The sequence below is a fragment of the Oculina patagonica genome, chromosome 4 (assembly GCF_052425735.1).
Source record: "Oculina patagonica isolate OP01 chromosome 4, crgOcupat, whole genome shotgun sequence".
Classification (NCBI taxonomy): domain Eukaryota; kingdom Metazoa; phylum Cnidaria; class Anthozoa; order Scleractinia; family Oculinidae; genus Oculina; species Oculina patagonica.
In genome coordinates, this window is record NC_135761.1 from 7,586,646 (window position 1) to 7,609,934 (window position 23,289).

The window sequence follows — 23,289 nt, forward strand, 5'->3', positions numbered from 1 at the left end:
TTTCATGCCTGTGTGTTTGGTTTTTGCATAAATCTTCACCGTAAAAATATAGCTCGAAATTACAATAGTTTCCATTAAATCTTTGTCTTTCTGTCTATTTTTAAGCCCTTCGATGAAGCAGGGCTTTCAAGCGTTTAGCAAGAAGACAGTATTGTCCGAATTTGCGCTATCAGTCGGTAGCAGAAGATTTTTATTGTGTGAAGTTTGTTTTTGAATTGCAATGCTGCAATGCTGCGCGCTTGTAGCCGCCGTCGTAAACTTTCGTGGCAATATTTTGCCAAATATTCTGCTTTCTATCCGTCACCGATAATTCATATTGTATCGCTTTATTAGCCCATATTTTAAATAAACATTTGGTCTCATAGAAAGCCCAAATTTGAAGCTTTTGGGCACTTGCCTCCTCACGGCATGTCCGCCATTTTTAACTTGTTTATAGTCTGATCATGATTGAAACTACCTCGTGAGGTAGTTTCAATCATGATCAGACTAATCATGTTTCAATTATGATTCGCGCAATGCACTGCCTGATGTGAACACTTTTACAGCGAAACATGTTTCATTCGTGATCAGACTAATCATGTTTCGGCCTAATGTGAACGCAGCTTGAGACAGACAAGCCGTCAGTGTGAAAACGGGATGGACACGATTTCAGACATACAAGTCGTCTGAATTTGTGCGTCGATTTGGCCGTCTGTGAAGACGATTCGTCAAAGACGACTTGGTTGTCTAGACGGACAAGTCGTCAAAAAGCTGTCTTAAATTCACACTAGACGAACAAATCGTCAGACGACAACTTGTCCGTCTCGACGATTTGCCCGTCTTCTAATGTGAAAACAGCCAATTTGAACTTCGATTTCTTCACTCCCACTCAAAATGTCAGTTTTTGTTTTTTAAAGTTTTGCCAAATTTTCGAATGGAAAGGAAAATAACAAATGAATGCGAATATACTATTTATTTAGCTGTTTCTTGTATAAATCCGCGTCAGTTTGTAGCTAGCTCTACTACACAAAATCAAGCGAAAGGAAAACCAACGCTTCAGAAATCAAATAACGAAACATTTTTGAAGAAGAAAAGTTTCTTAAAAGCAAATGTAAGTTTCTCTTAAAGGAGAAGTATCTCTCGCTAAACACTCTTGTCATTTAAAAGCAACTTTATTCATTCAGCTGTCATATATCCGGCAAGTGATGTTCTCAAGGTGTGTCAACAACACTATTAGCTTCAGATACGTCACTCGCAACACGATCGAGGCCTAATTATCAGCTCATTACCATTTTATTGACAAAATGTCGCCCATAAAACACTCGATTGAGATCTCAGCTGTATGAAGAAACATCGCTATTCTAGATGAGTTGTTTGTCAACTGTTTTATTAGTGTAGCATTGGAAGGTACGTTATCTTGAGTATTTGCCTCATATTTATTTAAACAGACTTAGCAATCCCAGTGGTCGCGTCGTGAAATCTACATACATACATGGATGTAGCAAATGATAAAAGGTAATTTTTTCTTGGAAATAGCTGCTAATTAAGCTATGCTGTAGCGTTGGCCCCCAGCCCGTTTTGACAATTCTTACACTGGAAAAATTAATAAGAGCAATATTATTTCAAACTGTCTATAAAACAATAAGGTAATATCCTCGACGCTAAAAACCAGTTAAAACTGAATAAATCTTCGAATTTTTTGTCCCTAAACGCCTACAGATTTCGCATAGCGCATGATTGTTTGTAATCTGATCAAAAGAAAAACGCGAGATCGAAATAATTCGCAAGGTTTCTTGAAACCGGACCAAACTTACCAGAGAACGTAATTTCATAATATAGAGGTGCATCGTTTATTTTTCCCGCAAACGGCAAAAAATCAACTTCTGCCTTTTGCCGCTTGACGTTCGTGCGCGGAAATGAGTAGTTCTGTCTTTGGCGTGAACGTGGGATTTTTCCCCTATTTTTATGGGGGATTAATTTTAGAATTGCATAAATAGGTAACAAAATGAAAGGCAAGCTTGCGTTTGCCGTTTATGCAATTTTAAAAAAGCATGCAAAGATCAATACTCAATAATTCGCCAATTGTAGCCATTAAGATCGTTTTAAAAGCTTTTTGTGTGTGGGCTGTCTTATATTTTTGACTTAGAATGCTTTTAGTAAGCTCGTTTGCATAATGTATATGAAATACTCGCATAAGCACGAAATGTTCGAAGTCTTGGTTTGTTACTGTGGCAAAGGAAGATAAAAAGTGCAAGGTATTTTTATATTTCTATGCTTCCTAACATCTGTTTAGTAGGATTCAGTTGAAAATTAGAATGGTCTCTTCTGGACTTGTGAAATAAAGGCCGGCGAAAACACCATACTTTTGCATGTTTACAAAAAGTGATCTAAAGGTTGCTACTATTTAAATTTTCACGGACCCATATAAAATCCAAATATATCAAAATTAACATGCGTTTCCAACCTTTGAAGGACCACTTAACTTAGGAATAATAATATTTTGTTGCATTTGGTAGTTTTTGAGTGGCGAGCTCGTCAACTTATGCAATTTTCGTTCTGACCACGCTCAAAATAAGGCCTTTTGCAGCTGCCTTCACTGTTGAGAGCTGTTAAAAATTTTGAATTTCTATGACCTTAATTTTCATTTTTTTGGCACCAATTTTTTGATACAGTCCAGACGTTCTTGACTCATAGGAAAAAGCATTATTTTTATCAGGAGTATCCGGGTGGAAATCTGCCGGTATGTATTGAAACTGTGAAGAAAGCTCGAAGCAGTACCACTAAAACATTGTTTACGTTTAATATTATACGCCTTTTAAATTAAAATTTTGTTGAAATAAGCTTGTTCCTGTTGTCTCAACAAGTTTTTCTTTCCTTTGTGTACGTCGCGTTAATTTCCTTCATTTTGAAATGCTACTCCTCTTTCGCTTTAATTTCCTTTTTGGTTGTACAATGGAGTCAATCGTGGTCATTTTAAATTGCTCTATACATGCTGTACAGCCAGTTATAAAGCAGTTAGTGGTGTGATAGAAATGCTGGGGTTTAATATTTATTCTCACCTTTCTTATTTATTCTGTATTTAGTTGATTGGGAAGGATCATGAAGAAATTAGCGGCATCCTTGTCGTTAATCTTTATGTGTTTGGCAAAGTCCTCCGCTGATCTCGTATCACAGCATTCCTTCTTTGCTCCTCTGGATGAAGACCAAAAAGTGAAGCTGTACTGGAATGTCAGCACTGCAAACAAAGAAATCTATTTTACTGTGGAAGCCCAAACAACTGGATGGGTCGGATTTGGAATCTCCAGCGGCCAAGGCAAGATGAAAGGAGCTGATATTGTCATCGGTTGGGTGAAAGATGGTAAACCTTACTTTAAGGTAAAAAAAAATGTGTTTATACAAGATTTACACTTAGGTTAATTCAACGGTAACGAAAAAGCAAGCAAGTGCTCTGAGTCCCGCGATTGATCGATATAGGGCATCCACATAGCCAATAAAATTGCACGTTTTGTGAGCCACTGTACTGGCTTGTGCTAAAACTGCAGCAGCGGGATGGGGGGTGGGGAAGATTCCTTTGTTACACGACTCAAAAATGCGGCATAGCAGTGCCGGGCAACCGAGTGTGCGAGGTAGCTATCGAATGGTTGCTAAGGGCATAGTGAATAGCTTGACAAAGCTCATTTTTTAGTTCGAATATCTTTGTCTTGACTGTGCACAAAACACAATAGAAATTTGCATTTTGTTTGCTTCTTTGAGCTTTGCCGGACATTGAAACAACAAACAGTAATAACGGTGACCAGTCTGGCAAAAGTAAGGCTTGCGAATTTTACTAATTAAAAAAACTCCAATGATTCTGAAATGATTTACCATTTTACGGTTCTTAAATGTTAACCGTGACAAATTTTCGCTTGTTATTGCACGCCGCCAAAACATTCTCAGTGACGTGAAACATTAGGTGAGAAATCTGGCTGAAAATGCAAAAAAAAAACCTCAATCTCAGCGGCGTAAAACATCAAACGCAAAAACCCCTACTATTCGCATTTCACACGCATGCAGTCATTGATATTTAAATCTTTCTGAGAAAAACAAACCTTTGGGTGACGTCTTTCTTAGCAACGGCTTGATTGACAGAGACTTGCACCGTTTTCCGGCACCGCTATGTCGTGAAAGAAAAGTGCCGACTTTCTCCATCCCCCCCTGAACTGCAGAAAATGCTCAAGATAATCGCTGCGTTTGAAGTTCAAATTACCCCACTTCCATTTTCGACTGCATGGCAAATTGAGAAACGTGAAAGATGTTGTTGATTTAAGCGTATGTAACTAACAGCTTTTTGTAATTCCACACCCAGGATCGCCATGCAACTGGTCACGTGACACCTCAGATAGATTCGCAGCAGGACTATGAGCTGATATCTCTGGAGGAAAACGCTGGGAAAACTATTATGAAGTTTAAACGAAAGTTTGAAACTTGCGATTCCCAGGATAACGCAGTTCAGGTAAACGTTTATTGCCGTTCCAATTTCAGAATATTACACCGCGGTTTTCAGTTATGAGTTTTTTTTTTACTAACCAAGCTTGTTCGAGACGGTACTAGAAGACTTTAGTATCGACAGTCGGTATTTTCAGTAATTAACCCTATTCATCCCGGCCCTTTTTCGATCTTTACCAACGCACTTGGTTTGTATATAAGTATATGGTTGGTATAGCTGCCTGCCCTTTTTAACACTATAGTTATTTTAGGCAGCCAGACCCCTAATTATTTATATATTAATAGCGGAGCTCCGGCGCGCGAAGTGCGCCAGCAGAGTACCATGGGTAAGAAATTTTGGTAAACCCATCAAGCTGAGAAAATTTGGTAGTCACGTGAGCACAACCATGTCGTGGACAATTGACAGCTGTCAAAACAACGTATACGCTAACCAGTATCACATGACCATATCGCGGGCTCTGGTTTAAAGCTCATCAAGGTCACGTGTTTTTAAGTTGACCGTTGACCAGGTAGTGGTTTTAACTTGGATCGTGGACTCACGTCTTACTTTTTCGATCTTGGGTAACGACAGGAGTAAGTTCAGCGTGATTTCTGCGATTGGAGTGAAGATTTATCTCGGCTATGGAATCTTTCTTGAGTAGTTTCTTGCGCCAGGTGATACAATAACTTCAAGTTACTAAAAACAACAACAAGTTATTAAAAATGTATATGTGGCCATGGAGCTCCGCTTTTAGGCTTGGCTAAATCTAATTTTTCTTTTGTAAAATATTAAGGGGTGAATAAAGTTTTGTTGTTGCTGTTGTTGTTTCTTTAATGTCTTCTTTTTGACAGGAGGGAACAAACAAACTGATCTACTCATTTCATCCAGACGATCCCTCCTCTGAAAATGACATTCCACCACACGATTCCAAAAGCAGAGGAGCGAGGAGTACACGACTACTTAACACTATTGGTAATGTGCCGAAACTACCTGATGATACAAAGACTTTCAACTTTACCGTCAACAAGGTAACATTACTGAGACAGGGTACAGCCGTTGTTGCTGTTGTTGTTTTGGGGGAGAGGGGTTGTACCTGAGACAAATAACGGAAATACTGTTAAAGCTCAAAATCTCCTCTGTAAAAAGCCCCTACTGGAAGTTAATATTTTTAATTAGCCCCCCTACACTATTAAGTCCTCTAACCCTTCCTGAACAAGGAAACAAGGCAACATTTCTACCTTTTTCTTCTCTTTCTTTATCTCTGGTCATCTCTCATAGACAGCGCTGTCGACTGACTGTACAACGTACTGGCTTCGTGTGTTTGAGTTTCCAAAGTTACAAAAGAGACATGACATAATTCAGGTAAAGCGACTAGTTATATATAGTATTTAAACTCCTGTTTAGTTTATTACCATAAAAGGGGGAAGAGATAACGTCTTTGCTTTTTGATACTTTTAAAGAAACCCGATAAGCATTTACCCAAGCTGTAGAGTTAACTCGTTTTGTGCTTTGTTGTTATTTTCTATTTTTTGCAAAATACTGTACTTTGATTGGGCCTCTCTCCTAAGCGGACGCCTTCTCCGGTTCTCATACAAGGATAGACTTTACTTTATAATATCTTATTATAGGAGATTTACGCTTGTGTTAATTAAGGTATTTGAAATTAACGCGACTTAAATTAACGCAAAGGGAAGGAAAAATTACTTTCCAATAAAGGAAATTAACGCGAAAAATGGGATAACATTTTAAAATGAAGGTAGTTAACGCGACGTACATAATGAAAAACAATGTTCGTGGTACTTTTCCCAAACGTAGAGGTTAAGCGAAGGAATCTGACTGCTTCGAGCGTTTCGCAGTTTCTGTGATACCACCCTGACAAAATAATGCTTTATCCTAGGAGTCAAGAACGTCTAGACCGTATCGTGGAATTTGGGCCGAAATAATGGAAATTAAGGTCATGGAAATTAACGCTCCACTTTATTAACGGGGCGGAAATTAATGTTAGCAAGAATTAACGCGACTTAAATTAATTAAACGTTAATTTAACGTTAATTTCATGAAACGTAAATTTCTTATAAGGTAGGTTTCTATTGCAGATCGATCCTATAATTCAGGAAGGAAACGAAGGAATTGTTCACCATATGCTGCTTTATGAGTGCAAAGATGATTTCCCGAGGAGTAACCTAAGCTATGAAGGTTTCCTGGGTTCTCCTGACATGCCGCCTGCTGTGAAGGAATGTGCTGGACCTTCTGTCATTGCGGGCTGGGCGATTGGAGGAAAAGTATCTATTTAAAATGTCGTGCGATGTGTGGACATTCTAATCAATGTTATAAACCGTCACGAACGTAAACGGAAATGCTATAAACATCACGGATCGAAGAGATACGTAAATCAGACGAGAATGAAAAATTCAAACGTGAAGTGCGCGGATTTTCGTTAAATTATCGAAGTTCAAATTTTAAAAGACAGCTGAACTTCAACATTCTCACACAGAACGTGATAGAGGTCCTTGAGAGCTTCCTTGTTGAATCCTCACATGATCGTGAGAGACATTGCCTCGAAACTAACCTTCACATGGCCTTATTCGAACGCTATAAAGTCGTGTTTGACAAGAGAGTCGTAGATCTGCAAACCTTTCTGTCGTTACGACCCGTATGGGTTCACTGTCGCTTGGACAGCTGTTGGACCGACAGAGATACGAGTGAATGAAATGTTGACCGAGAAAAAAGGACGCGGGAGCATTAGAGTATCAGCACACGTTCCCGTCTATAAAAAAAGTTTTAACTCTCTTTTTAGCTTTTTATTTAATTCTGTGTGCCTTGAATTTTTGATGATGTCATCAGTTCGCGATGTCAAGTAGTGTTTGAACGCTGCTCTTTGATTGGTTATTTCTCATACCAACACCCCCTTCTACTGTAAGCGACATGTATGTAAACACATATTTTCCTAAGCGTTCGCCGATGCACGCCCGTGCTAATGCTACCCGTTTATCTGATCCACAGCCCTTCTATTATCCTGAGTACGTGGGATTTTCTATAGGAGAAAACGACAGTCCAAAAATTGCAGTCTTGGAAATTCACTATAATAATGTTAAACGAAAACCAGGTAATCTGAAAGAAAAATTAATGATTAAAAGTTGTAGTTCCTTACCTCGGGTGCCATACATGACTCAATGGTTAGTTCGCTGGATTATGGACGGAGTGGTCCGAGTTCGAGGGCTGGTTAGTTTGAATAAACAGCCGTCTTCTCGTCCTAGAAGACGGCTGACACTTCAGATTAAGGGCTGGGTGGGACACGTGTGTTATGTTAGAGCAGTTTTCAATTGAGCATCGTATTATAGTAAAACCATAACCAATGTAATAAAAAACAGACAATCCAGTGAACTAATCAAACTTGAAAGCAAGTACAAAAAGCCGGCGCAAAGCGCGGGAAAACTCGTGTGAGTGAGTCACGATTGGTTTTTGTTCTACTTCTGATTTGATGAGAAAGTGGCGCGAGTTTTCTAAACTAATGACAAAACGTAGTAATACAGAACCAAAGCAAATGCGAGTTACTTTCGACACTCATGTAAAAACTGCTCTATTGGGTAAGTAACTTTACTCTGATGGTACCTATATCTACCCAGGAGTATTAATGTTACAAATGAATTGCTGGGAACTAGTGACCTGGGATGGGCTAGCATCATCTCGGCCATCAGTAAAGGTAAATTGTGCGTCTAGCCTAGTGGCCCATACAGGCGGACGCTTATCCCGGTTTCTGTAGCATGAAGCGACTAGGAGTATTTCTACTCCCCCCTGGATGGGAGGCTAGTCTATCGCAGGGTTACCTTCCAGCATTGGTTTGCCGGTACCCATTTATACACCTGGGTGGAGAGAGACACTATGAGAGTGAAGTGTATTTCCCAAGAACACAACACAATGACCCCAGCCAGGACTCGAACCCGGACCGCGCGGTCTGGAATCCAGCGCGCTAACCATTTGGCCACCGCGCCTCCCAGTGGAGTTTATAAATAGTCCTGTCCGCATCATACTACTGAATCCGGAGGTGTGCGTATAGATAGCGAGCTATGACCCACTTGGATTTACAACGCGTCACTTCTTTTCCTGTCATGATTTAATATACGCGACTTTCATCAATTCCAGGCATCATAGACAGTTCTGGTTTACGGTTTCACTACACCAGCCAACTTAGAAAGCATCAGGCGGGTTTGTTAAGCTTAACTGCAGGACCTTTAACCCTTGTTATCCCACCCAATCAAGCCAGCTGGGAGACGAACGGCTACTGTGTAGAAGAATGCACGGCTAAGGTTTGTTTCTGTAGTTACTTTTACTGCATTTTATAACAAAGTGACAAATCAAACAAGCGTTGCTGAACCTTTTAGAACATTCAAGTACAAATCTTGCTTTTTTCGCAAACCAATGAGAAATTACACTATTAATCCTTTAACTCCTAAACGCGCATTTACGCTATTTGAAGGTGCAGTCATTGAACCACTTGTGACGTCACCAATTAGCACGTCAGTGGAATTTCGTGATAAGACTCTGATAGAGCTTGGATCGACCTTTCTACAGGACTGTTCATTTTGAATATCAGTTGCATTCTCACAGAGCTAGTCAGACAAAAATACGACCCGTTTTTAGTGCAAAATCGTTGCTTAAATAGGCTAGTACACCTGTAATTGGTCAAGGTCCCCGTTTCAGGGTTTTCCAATGATAACATCAAAACTTTTTTGGCCAAAAGAAAGGATATGAAGAGTAGAATGTAATGAGAATGAGAAAGCCGAGAAAAAACGGAAGCAAACTGAAGGAGCAAAAAAAATTGGAACAATTCAGCAAAAAGAGTCCAAATTTTGGCTTATGAAATATTGTACATTTTTATGCGGAATCGTTATCAAAATGTTGCTGAAGTGTAAAAAAGTGCTCCTTTAGCAACGTTAAGGTAAATTCAAGATGATAGCAACAAAAATTCAGTTTAGCGGTTAAAAAACGCGATTTGGGGGGGAAATTCGGGTGTAAAAGGGTTAAATTAATACACCTTACCACAAAATTAATAAGAATGACGCAAGTGCACTGTACGTGTTTTTACTGAATGAATTAATATTCTCTCTAAAAAGAATGTTGTAAAATAAAACATTGTGTTGAAGCGAAAACGTATACTTTCGTGACGTCGTTCCGCGCGCGAAACCTGTTTAAGCCAGACGTAAGTAAAACTCTATCATAGGACAAATCAAATTTAAGCCTTGACTGCTGACTCGTCCCCAGTCGTCTTCATATAGCACGCGGCAAAGGGAAAGAAGCGCGCGAGGTGGGTGAAAAGGAGATGCGCCCCCTTTCTCTGTTCCAATCAGGTCTCCTGCGCTGTATGAAGACGACTGGGGACGAGTCAGCCATGACTGTGTCTTGTTCTTTTATAAAGCACGCAAGGAAGTGAAAAATCAGTGTAGGGTGTTTTGTATTTGTATTCTTTTAAAGGTGAATGCAACTGGGCCATACAGGGAATCATGTCTGACAAATCCCCAGTCAAATTATATATGAGAAAAAAGCAGGTGCAGGGAATGATGGGAAGGAGGCAGAAAAGAGAGAGAGACTGTCTCCTTCCCACGGTTCTTTCCGTCTTACAATTTTCTCATGAATTGACTAGGGACGAGTCAGGAAGTCTTCAGGGATAATAGTCAATCTCGGTTCATTTTTCGATCGAATTTACTGGAATTTTATAACGATAGAAATCGCCTACTAGTGATGCCCAAAATCATATGAAAACCATCCTTACCGCAAAGTATACAATGATATTTCATTTCACAGGGTTTGAAAGGTTCAACATTGCATGAGGGAGGTATCCGGATATTTGCCTCTCTGCTTCACACACACTCGGCAGGTAGGAGACAGGAAGCGAAAGTATAGCTCACTTTCTATCCATATATTCATCATTTCACGTGTTAATTATGGACCATGCAGCTCCAGCTACCAGAGCAATTTATTGGCTTCATAGGTCTTCATGGCGCGCGCAGTAGTAGAGCTTTTACAACAGCACTGCCAAATACAGTCAACTCTCACTATAACGAACACCTTCGGGACCACAAATTGGTGTCCGTAATAAAGGAGGTCCGTAGTAGCGAGAGTTATTTTCAGTTATTCTTATTTGCCGGAACTTAAACTCCTGTCCGTATTAAAGGGGTGTCCGTAATAGGTGGGAGTTGACTGTATACGTAACTAAAAATAACTCTCCTCTTGATTCAAATGGGCAGATCTAGGAATTTTACAAAGGGGGCGGCTATTAGCAACTATTTTGTTTACTATTTTATTTTTCCCCAGTTTTTTTTTTATTAGGGGGTTACTAGCAAATAAAACTTACCTTATTCCAGCTAAAATCATCAACAGTTTTTTACACCTTACACAGTCTCAGCAAGCGAAAGTTTAACTCACTTTCTATGTTCATATTCATCGTGTGACGCGTAGTAATTTGGAACAATGCAATAACAGCTTCCAAAGGCTTCAGATCGAGCGTGTGCAGTTTATAAACTTTTAAAGTAGCATCACGAAGATGCTACATCACCAACCTTTTTTAAAGAGGGTGACTGTAAGCCAATGCTCTATTTACTATTTATTTGATTCCCAGTTTTTTTTTTCTTTTTTGAGGGGGAAAGGGGGTGTCAGCAAATGTTTACCTAACTTGATTTTCTTTAAGTTTAGCAAAAACTATCAACATTTTTTTACACCTTATTATTCCTTCCTTTCCAAGTTTAGTGGGTTAAGAGGGTTGATTAATTTACCGATAGCTATTTCTTCGATTTGTAAAACAACACATGAATTAATATGTGAAATGTACTGAACGTGGACAACTTTGACTTTTTCTCCTGAACATTTTTTAAGGTCATGCAGCGCGTACTAGGCATGTCAGGAAAGGAGTCGAGCTTCCAGAAATTATCAGGGACGATCATTATGATTCCAAGTTTCAGGTGGGTCCGTCTAAAACAAAATGAACTCACCTTTTTGCGCGCATTATCAAACTTTCTTCGTAAATGTCAAGTTTTAAACGCTGAGACGATCGTACAAGAGTTTCCAATTCAGCTGTGGAAATGAAAGCCCGCTAAAAACAAGAAACAGCGCTAGAAACAGAGCAAATACTGCAATAAAAGTAATTCAGAGCAAAACAGAGTAAGTAAGTAATTAAGTAAATTTATTGTAAATAAAACTAAACTATAAGTATGTAAGGAAAGTCTCTGGAAAAAGTGCTAGGCATTGTCCTTTTGATGTTATAAATTATTGTATCGTTACTAATGTGAGCAACTATAGCGCATTGGAAGTCATTGTATTGTAATTTTTGTGTGTGTGTCTTTGTGTTGCAATAAAAAAACTGAACAAAAACACGATCCACTCAATGTAAGAACCAATTATAAAAAGTTCTAAGACAAACAAAAATGTCTAAAACCCGAAGATTTAAGATAGTTTCGTTAATATCTTAGCTACGCTTTACCTTCAGTCTACATTTTATGACCATATAAGCAAAATGTACTAGCTAGCTGTTAATAGAAGTTTGAAGTGGTTGCGTAATTAGCAAAGCTTATGAAATCACAAAACGATGCACGACATGTTGTTGCGCAATCTGTAGCCTGCTTTCTAACGCATAAAATAAATGTTATAATAGGATATTTATGCTTTGAGCGAGGGAAGCTGGTAAAGGAAGACAAAACGGGGCGAAGCTCAAGATATATATATAGCTATGGCTTCACAAGCCATTATATGAGCTACGTCAGTTCTACAACGTATTAAATTGTTAGAAACTGAAGATTAAAAATCTAAGCGGAGCTTGTTTTATGCTACAGTAAAAACCCGCGTGTAAGAACCTAGGCATTTAAGAACCTTCTGGCAGAAATTTGCTTTTATAATATCCCAAAATATAAGAACCTGTTTAGCCAAACAAATTCCTACAGGTTCTTATATGTAGGGTTTAACTATTTAATTTATATATATTTTCTACCAAAAACCAGATTAAGGTGATGTTACTGGGGTATATACAGTATGTTGTTGGACTTTTGGTAACATGGGTACATTAATAAATATTTATAATGAAGAACAGACCAGATTTTATACTATTTTCTGATAATCAACAACAATGTCTACTCTGTAGAAATTAAGAACCTGATTAAGAACCTACTTAGCCTAAACTGTCAATAAGTACCCCATAATACAAGAACCTGTTTTGCCAAACTCTAAAAAAATAGGTTCTTACACGCGGGTTTTTACTGTATTTGTTTTATACTTGTTTGGTCATATATAGCAGATTTTGATCGCTCTTATGTTATTGCTCTTAATGTTACTGTGATATTTATGCTATTGTTCCCGAGGGAAACAGTTAATTGACTGGTTTCCCAAGGGATCAAACAAAACTACCTGGTTTCCCGAGGGATCAGTCATTATCTTATATCATGTATATAGTACAACGAAGACTTAGAAAAATGGCGCTTGTTGGTCAACATTCGGGGCAACAATGTTACCCTCTGACGTCATAGGTTTTGCAATGTTGCCCACTCAAAGACTTTTGGCGGGAAACAGTTTTTATTGTTAGATGTGACCTCGAATAAGAGCCCACACTGTTGGGGAAAGATTTCTAGCTATATAACAATGACGTTTATTTTACTATGGATTTCACTGTTTCCTTTGTGTTAATTTTACAATGCAACTAAATGCGTCTCTTGGCTTTAACCTTTGATATAAATAAACGAATTCTTAAGTACATAAGTTATCTTCAAAATAAAGATCAAAACTCCCTCGCCGTGCAATTACTGATAATGTCAATATATCTCCACTGTAATGGTAATAATAATATACAAGCAGCAATTTCTCCATTCTGATTGGCTAAGAACACGTCAATTTATTCCAAACCAGTGCAAAAAGTGTAATTGGCAGTGCAAAAAGTGTAATTGGCAGTGCAAAACGGTGTAATTGACAACAGCCTCATGAAAAATACATCTTGAACAAACAAAATGGCGGACGAAAGTGAGACAAAATTTAAACTTAATAACGCAATTTTAATTAAAAGACTTGAAAACGACGCAAAGTACAGAAGAACAACAAACATTACTTACTGTAAAAGACGTAGAATTATCAAAAAGGCAAAGAGGACAAGACATAAACTAAACTCGAAATAAGCTCACGGCCGACGGCCGATAGTAAATTAAAATTCTCGCCGAAACATTGCTTCACTTCTCTGAAGCGAAACGCGAAGAAGTACTGACCAGACTTCCAAGGAACCGGTTACCTAGTTTTGAACACAGAAGGAGCAAGCATTTCATTTCATGATTGTTTAATAATAGCCGAAGCTTGTTTATTTAAAAGCTCGCTCAACAACAAAAGGCACAAAAGATAGTTTTACAACTGTAAGAGGCAAATCTAACCTGTAAAACGTCCAGTGAAATCAGGTAGCAATGCGGAGTTGTAGCAGAGTGCTCATCTGTACTAAGAAAATCCGTTCGGTAGATTTTTATAGTTCAGTATTTCAGTTCGGTATTCTAGTTTGACTAATTTGTCAGCTAGAGCAACATGTGTTGAACTGAGGTTGATTTCTGTTCGGGCGAACACAAACACAGCACGGATAAAACGTACCAAAAAATACCTCTCAGCCAAGAACAGCAGCAGAACCTTAGGAATTTTTTCCTTGCTTTGTCATTCACATTCTTCAAATTCAACGGCGAAAAGAGTCAAAAGACTGTTCTGAAAACTTTTCATGCAGCACTTCCAGAGTGAATGAATATTTACGCATGAATTCACACGTCAAAATTTTTAGCGTGACCGAAATTGTCGCTTGTATATTATTAACAAGTAATCACATGATTTTTCTCGTGCAATTTGGAATAAATAAGCACTTGTAAATTTTTCAAAGGCTACAAATTGCACTTGCCCTGCGGGCTCGTGCAATTTTGTTAGCCTTTGAAAAATTTACTCGTGCTTATTTATTCTAAATTGCACTCGAAATCATGTGATTACTGGTACAAATAGTTTCTATTCCAATCTTATAAAGATGCTTAATTATTATGACATTTCTAAGATGACACTAAGATAACGTACCTTGTAGATCAAATGAAAAAGAAATGTATCGCTTATTGAAAACATTCCTTTTGTAATTCGCAAAAACAAGAATTTTATAATACTTTTAAAGACAGTTATACACCTTCACCCTATTTAGATTTGACTAGAAAAAATCCTAATCGAAAAACGCTCGTGAAACTCAGAATAAGTAATCACAAACTCCTGATTGAAACAGGAAGATATAACAATATCCCCAGAAGTGACAGACTTTGCACTATTTGTGGGCATAATGTTAAAGATGAAACCCATTTTCTATTTCACTGTCCAAGATATTCATCAATTTGAGACATCTTCTTTCAGTAAAATAGGTCATATAATTTCGAATCCCAAGCAGTTATCAATTTCAACCTTGGTTGTGCAATTAATGAACTCCACTGACTATTATATTAATATGCATTTAGTGCAGTTTATATCTTCCTGTATTGAAATGAGAGACAAATTATTATCAAATTCTTGATCACTGATTATTTGATTAGTTTTGTTTAATGACTTTTTATTGTAATTATTACTATTATATATTACCTTATGCTTTTGCAATACTGTAATGTTTTATGGTCATGCAAATAAAGCTCAAATGTTATGTTAATGTTATAGCTGTTACCTCATCAACTTCAGTCTTTTTTCCTTTCTTATTGAAGAGATACCAGATTCACAAAAAGGAGATTACGGTCCTGCCGGTAAGAAAGGGTCACAGGTTTTTGTTTGTTTGTTTGTGTATTTTTTATATATTTTCTATCAGCCTTCATTTTGATGTGCTCCTTGTCGGCGGCAGTGCTTCCAACTTACTCTCTTACAATAGGAGACAATGCACGAATGCGCGATGAAATAATCGAAAATTGCTTTAACCTTGGGCTTACCGCACCAGAGATCACATGATTTCTCGTAAGTGTACAGGGTTTTGAGAAAATTACAACAGTGCTTCAAAAACTACAATTGAAAGAAGTCTGTTTATTAACATTTAAAGCAAAGGAATGAGTAGAAAGTGGTGTTGTGTTTATGGTCGGAATTCTGTAGTTTTATAAGGGTTTTTTTATGCGTTTTCAATCAGATTCACGGATTTCCAATAAAACACGACTGAGTTTCTACTAATCGCTGATAAAACGCGACTGAATGCGCGCTGCTTCTGATTTTTGGCTTAGGTTTTGAACTGCGATCCTTTAGAGTTGTACTAAAACAATAAAACTTCTTGTCCACGTTTTCTATGAGCGAAATTTTTTGAAATCTTTTTTCATTTTCTTTTTTTAGGGGGATTCCTTAATAACAGTCTGCAACTACCGCTCAGGAGAGAAACCGATATTTGTATGTTTTGACCTTCCCTTTTCTTATCCACTTAGTGATGAAAATGATGATGATGAAGATGATCATGATGATCATGATGATGAATTTGTAATCCGAGGGCTGTTTGTTTGTCAGTTTTTCCTGTTTGTCGTTACCCTTCTTTAATAAAGTTGATTGATTGATTGATTGATTGATTGATGATGATGATGATGATGATGATGACGTTGATGACGATGACGATGACGATGATGATGATCATCATCATCATCATCATGATTTGAAGAGGATGGCGATAGCGATGGTGATGGCCATTGAGAAATGTAACAATGCAACACTAGATCAACTGCACGTGCGTTTCTTTTATTATTTTCAGGGTGGTCGGGGGACAAATAACGAAATGTGCCTCTCTGTCCATTCCTATTACCCGAAAGTGAATTTAACAGGATGCATGTCAGAAGAGACGCCTGCCTGGAATAAGTTTAACAAAACACATGTCAAGTGAGTTTGTATTGAACAGCAAGTAACATTACCAGTTCAGTAGCGCAGTTTTCAATTGAGTGTCGTAAAACCAAAACCAAAGTAACCACTCTAGCCAATCACAAAGAGAACAGAGACAATCCAGTAAACCAATGAAAACTCGAAGCAAATTCATGTAGTCGGCACGAAGCGCGGGAAACGTGCGCGAGCGAGTCCTGATTGGTTTTGGTTTTACTTCTGATTGGCTGAGAAAGTGGCGCGAGAGTTTTAAACCAATCACTATTAGCGTAGCAATGCAAAACCAAAGCAAACGCGTATTAATTTCGACACTCAAGTGAAAACCGCTCTAATTTGAGCAATCACCAATCGCAATCGCAGCGTGAAGGTCGACCTTTTCAAACTAAAGTTAAAGAATTGGGGAGGTAGAGGGGGCGGGAGGGACTTTACGGCCCAGCATGGTGTTACGGCTATTTTTTGTGTTCACCGCATGTCTCTACTTTCGTCCAGAATATGTTATTTTGCTTTTATTCAATAAAATATAATAAATAAATAAATCGACTTTGTTTAATGAGGGTTGCACATAACAGTCTGGCGAGTTGGGACTGACAAACCTGCACCGCTCAAATTCCCGATCGAATTGTAATTTTGAAGTGTTGGTTTTTGCGGAGGAAGGAAAAGTGGTGAACTCGAAATAAAACCTACGGAGCAAGGACAAGAACCATCAACAAATTCAGATTTCAATGAAGGGCAAAGTAAATTACAGGGGAACTCCGATTTTAGACTTGAATAAATCAATTTAATTTGCTTGAAAGTCGTTACAATTTTTGGACTGAAGTTTCATTGTGATGTGTGAAGAGGGCGGACCCTTTCCCCCAGATCTGCTACTGTAATTCTCCGTTAAAAACTTCAACGTTACATGTAAAAGTTACTGTTCTACTTTCATTCTTAGACCAAACCTTCCAGGGTTTAAGTGGACCGATAAGATGGCCTCTGAACTGCATGACATTTATCAAGACACAGACGAGATTGACGCATATTGCAGCGGCCGCAATAGTGAATCATTATTTGTAAGCATTTATTTTTACTTAAAAGTTAGGATATTGAAATTAAGTTACGAGTTACTAGTTCCCTTGTTGAGAGTGACTATTTAGCACTCACTTGATGTCGTGAGACTTCTTATTTTTTCATGCACGAGGTACAAATTACACTTTTTCTTTAACCAAGAGGATTCGAACCCGGGTCGCCGGCATGCCGAGCGAGAATGATATCCATGCATTAGCCTACCGACGACCAGCTGCCAGAATCCTGAATTTTTTAGATAGAAATCCTGACCCTATTATAAAAGCTAACCGCAAGCAACCTAAGCAAAGTAGGCTAACCGGAGTGCTATTTAATAACCGCAGTGCTAGTATTTTAAATGAACTGAGTGTTACGTGGCATAAATATGTCATGAGGTGTCTCGCTATTGTCTCACTACATCAACTGAGTGCAAAATAGTAAGTCCCTTCCCTTGTTACAGGCGCACTTCCATTGTTAGAGTACGGTGTCCGTTCTGTTGCTCCAGTTCCGAAAAATGCCGGATCATGTTTTGACAAGATTAACTTTGACTCCAAGTTGTGGCCCACTCAAAATTTCGAAAATACCCCCCCCCCCCCCCCCCCCCTCCCACATTGAACAACTCAGACGCAAAAATCCTTCCGAAAATTGGCTGATTTTTTTAGTTGCCCCCGCAGGGCTTTCGCCCAGAGGCGAAAGCCCGAGGCGAGGAGGCATTCATTGTAGCTTGCGCGTATATATAGAGAATGTACTTACAGTCAAAATATACCGTATGAATACCAGAAAAAATCTCGATTTGCTCTAAAAAGGCCGCGAGGAATGTAGGGTAATGATGACGTTTTGCCGCAAAGCTTCTCTGGGTAATGATGACGTATAAGCAGAAGATTCCCGAAGGAGTTATGGGTATCATGACGTAACAATAACAGGGGTGTAGCGGTAAATGAAAATCCCTATCTTGGGTTAGAACGGTATGAAAAAGACTGACGCGTGTTTTGGCATCTGTTGCACGTTGATTACTCCGATTTTTGGCTTACGCTTGTTTACAGATTTGTTCGAGCGGTTTCTCTGGTTTGGATGTGTTAAGTGATATTTGAAGCAGTTGTTAGTAATACGTCGAAAGATTTCGAGCAATCGGTTTCGTGTTCTTGGCTACGTGTGTTCCAAGAGCTGGTTCGAGCGTTAAGGTGGTTTGCTTTCGGGAGTTGCCTGTGTCGTATACATCTTACAACCAGTAATCGAAAAAGCGTGAACTTTGTCATGTAATACAAGGTAATTCGTTTCGCTAACAAACTGTCAGATTATTAATCCAAAAAGTGGTTTGAATAATGATCAGAAATTGTTTTCTCGAATCTTTTAATGTGCCATATTTTGTTACTCGTGGAATTTTTAGGCTTTTAGGCCTGGAAATTATTGCGTTCGACGAAGGAGAGTGCAAGCCTAATTTTGTTTTTGCGTCCTGTGTCTTTTGAGTTGGTATGCCTGTGTACCGTTATGCGGAATGAATCGAGCCGTAATGCGCGCGCAGATGTATGGACTCCAGATTGGCCGCCCCGATTGATTTTTGCAGGGGCAAATCTCGGCCGGGAAACTGGTAGCCACAGATGGCTAGCCATGCAAAACAAGATGGCGTTCCAAACGGAGCTTAGAAACATTATTTTGCTTGAAAAAAGGGTTAAAAACGTTTTCCAAAATTGTAATTTTGCCAAAAATGTCATGAAGAACATTAAAAGGTTATCATCCAAGGAAGCAGAGTTGTCTTCAGCCACCGAACGTCAAAAAAAGAGTGGAAATCGAGTAAGTCGATGCGTACAGTAGTTTCGTAAAGAGTTCGTAGGTAAACCAGCGTATTTTCCTGCAATTACCATATGTTGCACAAAACTACAAATTGTTAGAATTGAATGCATCGAGAGTGGGTATAATACGGATCGAAATTGTTTTATCACTTCTTTGAATTTGTGATATACCGTTATTTCTAGAAACACTAGACGTTTTGACAAGGAAATCGTTGTGTATGGGTATATGCGTGTAGTGGATTGCTGTGTAAATTGTCTGTATTTTCAAGTACTTTGTGGAATTTTAAATCAAAGTGAAACTATTTCCAGACGTTTGTGGAAGTTTAAATCTCGTTAGTGCCAAACGATAACAGGTCAAGTGAAATAAATAATTATCTTTGTGTAAATAATATTTCATTCATTCTATGTTATTTTGGCTCGTCACACAATCTTTCTCACACTTATCCTCCTCGCGTTCAGTGAGGTATAAGCATGGAAACTAACTCAGACATAAGGAATACTACTAGTAGGCCGACCATGTCGGTTTTTTTTGCCACTGCCTGCTTACCTTGGGTCTATTTTACCTATAGGTCGAGCGCACTCCCCTAATCTCTGATTACTACTAGTTGTAAGTTAATTGTGAATGTTATAAGCCCGGAAATAATCCTGCGTGTTGTCACCAGGAATAATGCGTTTAATATGTGTTATTTCCGCTAGGTGTTATTTCCGCGCGCTAGGTAATTGAACTTTTTAGGACGCAATGGTGTCACACAACAAGAAATTCCGCAACAAACAGACCAAACAATGTCTTGACGTACATGACACAGTAAAAAAGAAGCCTAATTTTAAAGGCGACAAAAAGACTCCGCTAAACATAGATTAGTGCTGTAAAACAAATGATAAAAAGGCGGGGGCAGCTTTATAGTGAGAACTATTACTACAGTTATAGCATTTTCGATTTTAAGACCTAATTTTATTGGGTATCAATTTTTGTGAATGTTTTGGCTTGTTTTTAAGGGGTAAGTCACGGTATTTTAGGTAATTCTATTTATTTTCGTAAATGAAGAGCCCTAAGTTCAAATTGGCAGAGAAAAAGTCTTTCTTTTAAGCTTTATTAGCAAAATCACAGCCACATAACAAACAAGGATGATTTCCGAGAATGTAAATGACACTGAATACAATTAAATTGAGATAACTTTAATAAAGTCGGGCCGACGTCGACGTTTTTCAAGTTTACCCGAACGCAATCCGTTTTAATCTTCTCGAATTTTGCCCATCGATCCATTATTGTGATATTTCAGTTAATTCTATGACCAGTTGGTTAGCCCCTTTAAGTTTTACGTTGTGGGGTATGTTGTAGAACTTGATTGAGGTTTCATTTCGTTATGTTGAGAGAGTTTTACTATGTTTTATAACATGCCATAGAAAATACAGCCAATCAGAATTCAGAAAAGCCGTTGTATACCGTAAAATTCCGGTTATAAGCCCCCCCCCCCCCCCACTTATAAGCCCTCCCGGTTATAGGCCCATCTACCTGGAAACAAAAAAGGACTTCCGATTATAAGCCCCCCCCCCCCCCGGATATAAGCCCCTCTCTGCCGGATGACAGTACTGAACAAGGCTAAATGTTGCTTTATTATGCGTTTTTAACTTAAAAACATGTTTCGATCAACACGTTCGTGGCTCTATTCGAAACGTTTTTTTTCATTCCGCTTATAAGCCCTCCCGGATATAAGCCCCTCCGCTTATAAGCCCACCCAAAACCCCTTATGTAGTTGTATAAGCCGAGGGCTTATAACCGGAATTCTACGGTATTCGACGGTATTCAACTCAACCTTCCCATCGTCCACTGCGATCTTTCTCAAAGAAAATTTAGAAAGCGTATTTTTATGGCATGGATATAAAAAAGTGACACAACACTTTCTCGTGGTATACTTAACAATTATTCTACGAGCGCGCGTTGCATATGAGATGGTAGATAGCCAACGAGGCGCGTAGTGCCGAGTTGGCTATAACGATCTCATATCCAACAAGCGCGAATGGAATAATTGTTTTATTAAAAACGCCCAAAGAATTGCAAAATTTTAGCACCCAAGCTGTTTTTGTTGACGCGTATTGGCTACCATATTTGTGGTCAATGGTATATGAACTCATATACTATTGGCTGTCAACCAATCAAAACGCAGGAATTGCAATATACCATTGCTAGTTTTTAATAATATGGAATATCCCACTTGTCACTTGTATTTTCTCGGTATACAGGGATATTCCACAGTATACCACTCGAAAGCGTTGCATAACTAGTATGTATTTCGTGTATGCGCTAAAAAATTTCAGTAGTCACAGTATCCCTCCTAAGAGAAACCTTAAGCTTTTTGACAGGCAAACTTCCATCCGAAAACAAACCCCCAAGTATTTACTCGATTAAACGCCGCGGCGTTTATTAAATTTTTCGTGATTCGAGTGCGGCGTTTATTCGAGGGCATTCTTTACACGAGGGCGGCGTTTATTTGAAAATCCAATTTATTTCTTGCAAACAATAGTATGGTAACAGAACATTTGAATTTTAAAAAACCGGAACATATTGTAGTGCTTGTCTGAAGAGTCATCTTCTATATCGTTCTCAAGTATTCATACTCACCTTGAACTGAAAAACATTGTTACCAATGAAAGTATATTTCCAAAGCTTGATTAAGCTGAACTATCGCTTATTATTCTCGTGTTTTTATTATATTCCTTTGAGCTTCGAATGTACTGATCTTCAAACATTGTTACAATCACGGAAGATAGAATTTTTACGCTTGCTCAACATTGATTATTACTGCATTTGCTTTTTGGGTCTATTATTCGAATAAACGCGGCAATATTTCTGCTCTAAAATGCGGCGTTTATTCGAGGGCGGCGTTTAATCGAATATATAGATACGGTATAAGCCCTCCCCGAAAATAAGCCCACCTGAGCCGTTGAGCAAGACGTATTTTGAAATTTTATTGTACTAAAAGTTGCAACCAATCTGTTTTTTTTTTTTTTTTTGCATTCGTAAAAATTATCGAAAGGCCTGTTATCCTCTCACAATTTGTGGTGCGCGCCTGTTGTTTTTAGATACTCACAAATGATGGCGGCTGTGATGTCATGTGAAATTGCCCTACAAACAGCTGAGTTACTGGATAGATATCTCGTTTTCAGAGCCTTCGTCTACTCCCCGCTTAACAATAGGAGCAAAGTCTCTGAGAACGGTACTGTGTCATCATTCGTTTGTCTATTCTCTCTCACAGGGTGTAGAAAAGAAATTGCTTGCCAAGCCCGCCATAAATTCTCCGTTGAAGAAGGAGTCGGAGTGTGGATAGACTAAAAGCTCTGGTGACAAACTGATGGCCTTATTTGTTCACTTTTTATCCTTAACTATTATGGTAATTAAATCAAGGGCATCGAATCAGATTACTATATTTTTCCCTTTTCCATTTCTCTTTTTCTATTTGCCAAATTAGTTTTTTTGCTTTGTAGTTAATCATTGTAAATTTTGGAATGGAATACATAATTGGATAAATAAATGAAATAAGACAAACCATTTCAAGTAGCAGCCCCCGGACTGTGGAATAATTTACCCACTGAAATAAGAGGGATTAGAAATTACGATCTTTTTAAATTAAGACGTACTTGTTCAAGAACGCATTTGGTTGTTACAGCTCTAGAGCCTCTGTAAGCATGAGTACTCGCAAATGTTTAATTTTTTTTACTATTCTAGGAAAGTTTTGATGTATTTTTACATCTTTCTAGTGTTAGTTGTTAGGTTTGTAATTAATTGTGGACTTTGTAGGCGCATTTGATCATATCCATATGCTAAATTGTGCTAAACAAACAATAAATTATATAAATTCTTTTAAACTGAGAACAAAAGTAGAAATATTGTAACGTACACGGTGTAAAAACTGTTCAATTTCCACGATGGTGGCAAAACGTGATAAAATTATATTTCGAGTCATGTGTTTCAACTGCGTGGCTGCTGCTGTTTTATAATGGCTAAAGGGCATCGTTTATGTTGTTTTAACAAATAACTGAGTAATAATAATGTAGTGTTAAAATGAAACAACCAAATGGGACCTAGGAAAACTTGTACTGGTTTCTTTCTAACTTTGGACATTGGACATGATATCAAACTTGAGATCATATTCCAAT

At 38.3% G+C, this 23,289-nt stretch overlaps 1 protein-coding gene across 4 annotated transcripts; it reads left to right on the forward strand.

The window, feature by feature from the left end:
* The first annotated feature begins 600 nt into the window (after positions 1–600).
* LOC144649344 (DBH-like monooxygenase protein 1) lies at positions 601–23,099 on the forward strand. Of its 4 annotated transcripts, none has more exons than XM_078508833.1 (15): positions 601–2,719; positions 3,063–3,354; positions 4,325–4,471; positions 5,296–5,472; positions 5,723–5,806; positions 6,541–6,726; positions 7,448–7,550; positions 8,588–8,751; positions 10,247–10,319; positions 11,315–11,400; positions 15,169–15,207; positions 15,776–15,829; positions 16,182–16,306; positions 17,235–17,352; positions 22,389–23,099. In XM_078508833.1, the coding sequence occupies exons 2-15, from the start codon at positions 3,079–3,081 to the stop codon at positions 22,458–22,460; spliced, it is 1,704 nt and encodes a 567-aa protein (XP_078364959.1). In that variant the 5' UTR covers positions 601–2,719; positions 3,063–3,078; the 3' UTR covers positions 22,461–23,099. The 4 variants fall into 4 exon arrangements, with proteins under 4 accessions (XP_078364959.1, XP_078364960.1, XP_078364958.1 ...); XM_078508834.1 differs by having other exon boundaries at positions 601–2,234; XM_078508832.1 differs by having other exon boundaries at positions 601–1,494.
* Positions 23,100–23,289: the final 190 nt, after the last annotated feature.

Coding starts and splice junctions, on each gene's coding strand:
- LOC144649344 (XM_078508833.1), top strand. CDS start 3,079: ATGAAGAAATTAGCGGCATCCTTGTCGTTAATCTTTATGTGTTTGGCA. Junction 7,551..8,587: donor TAATGTTAAACGAAAACCAG/GTAATCTGAAAG, acceptor CATCAATTCCAG/GCATCATAGACAGTTCTGGT. Junction 16,307..17,234: donor TTTAACAAAACACATGTCAA/GTGAGTTTGTAT, acceptor TTTCATTCTTAG/ACCAAACCTTCCAGGGTTTA.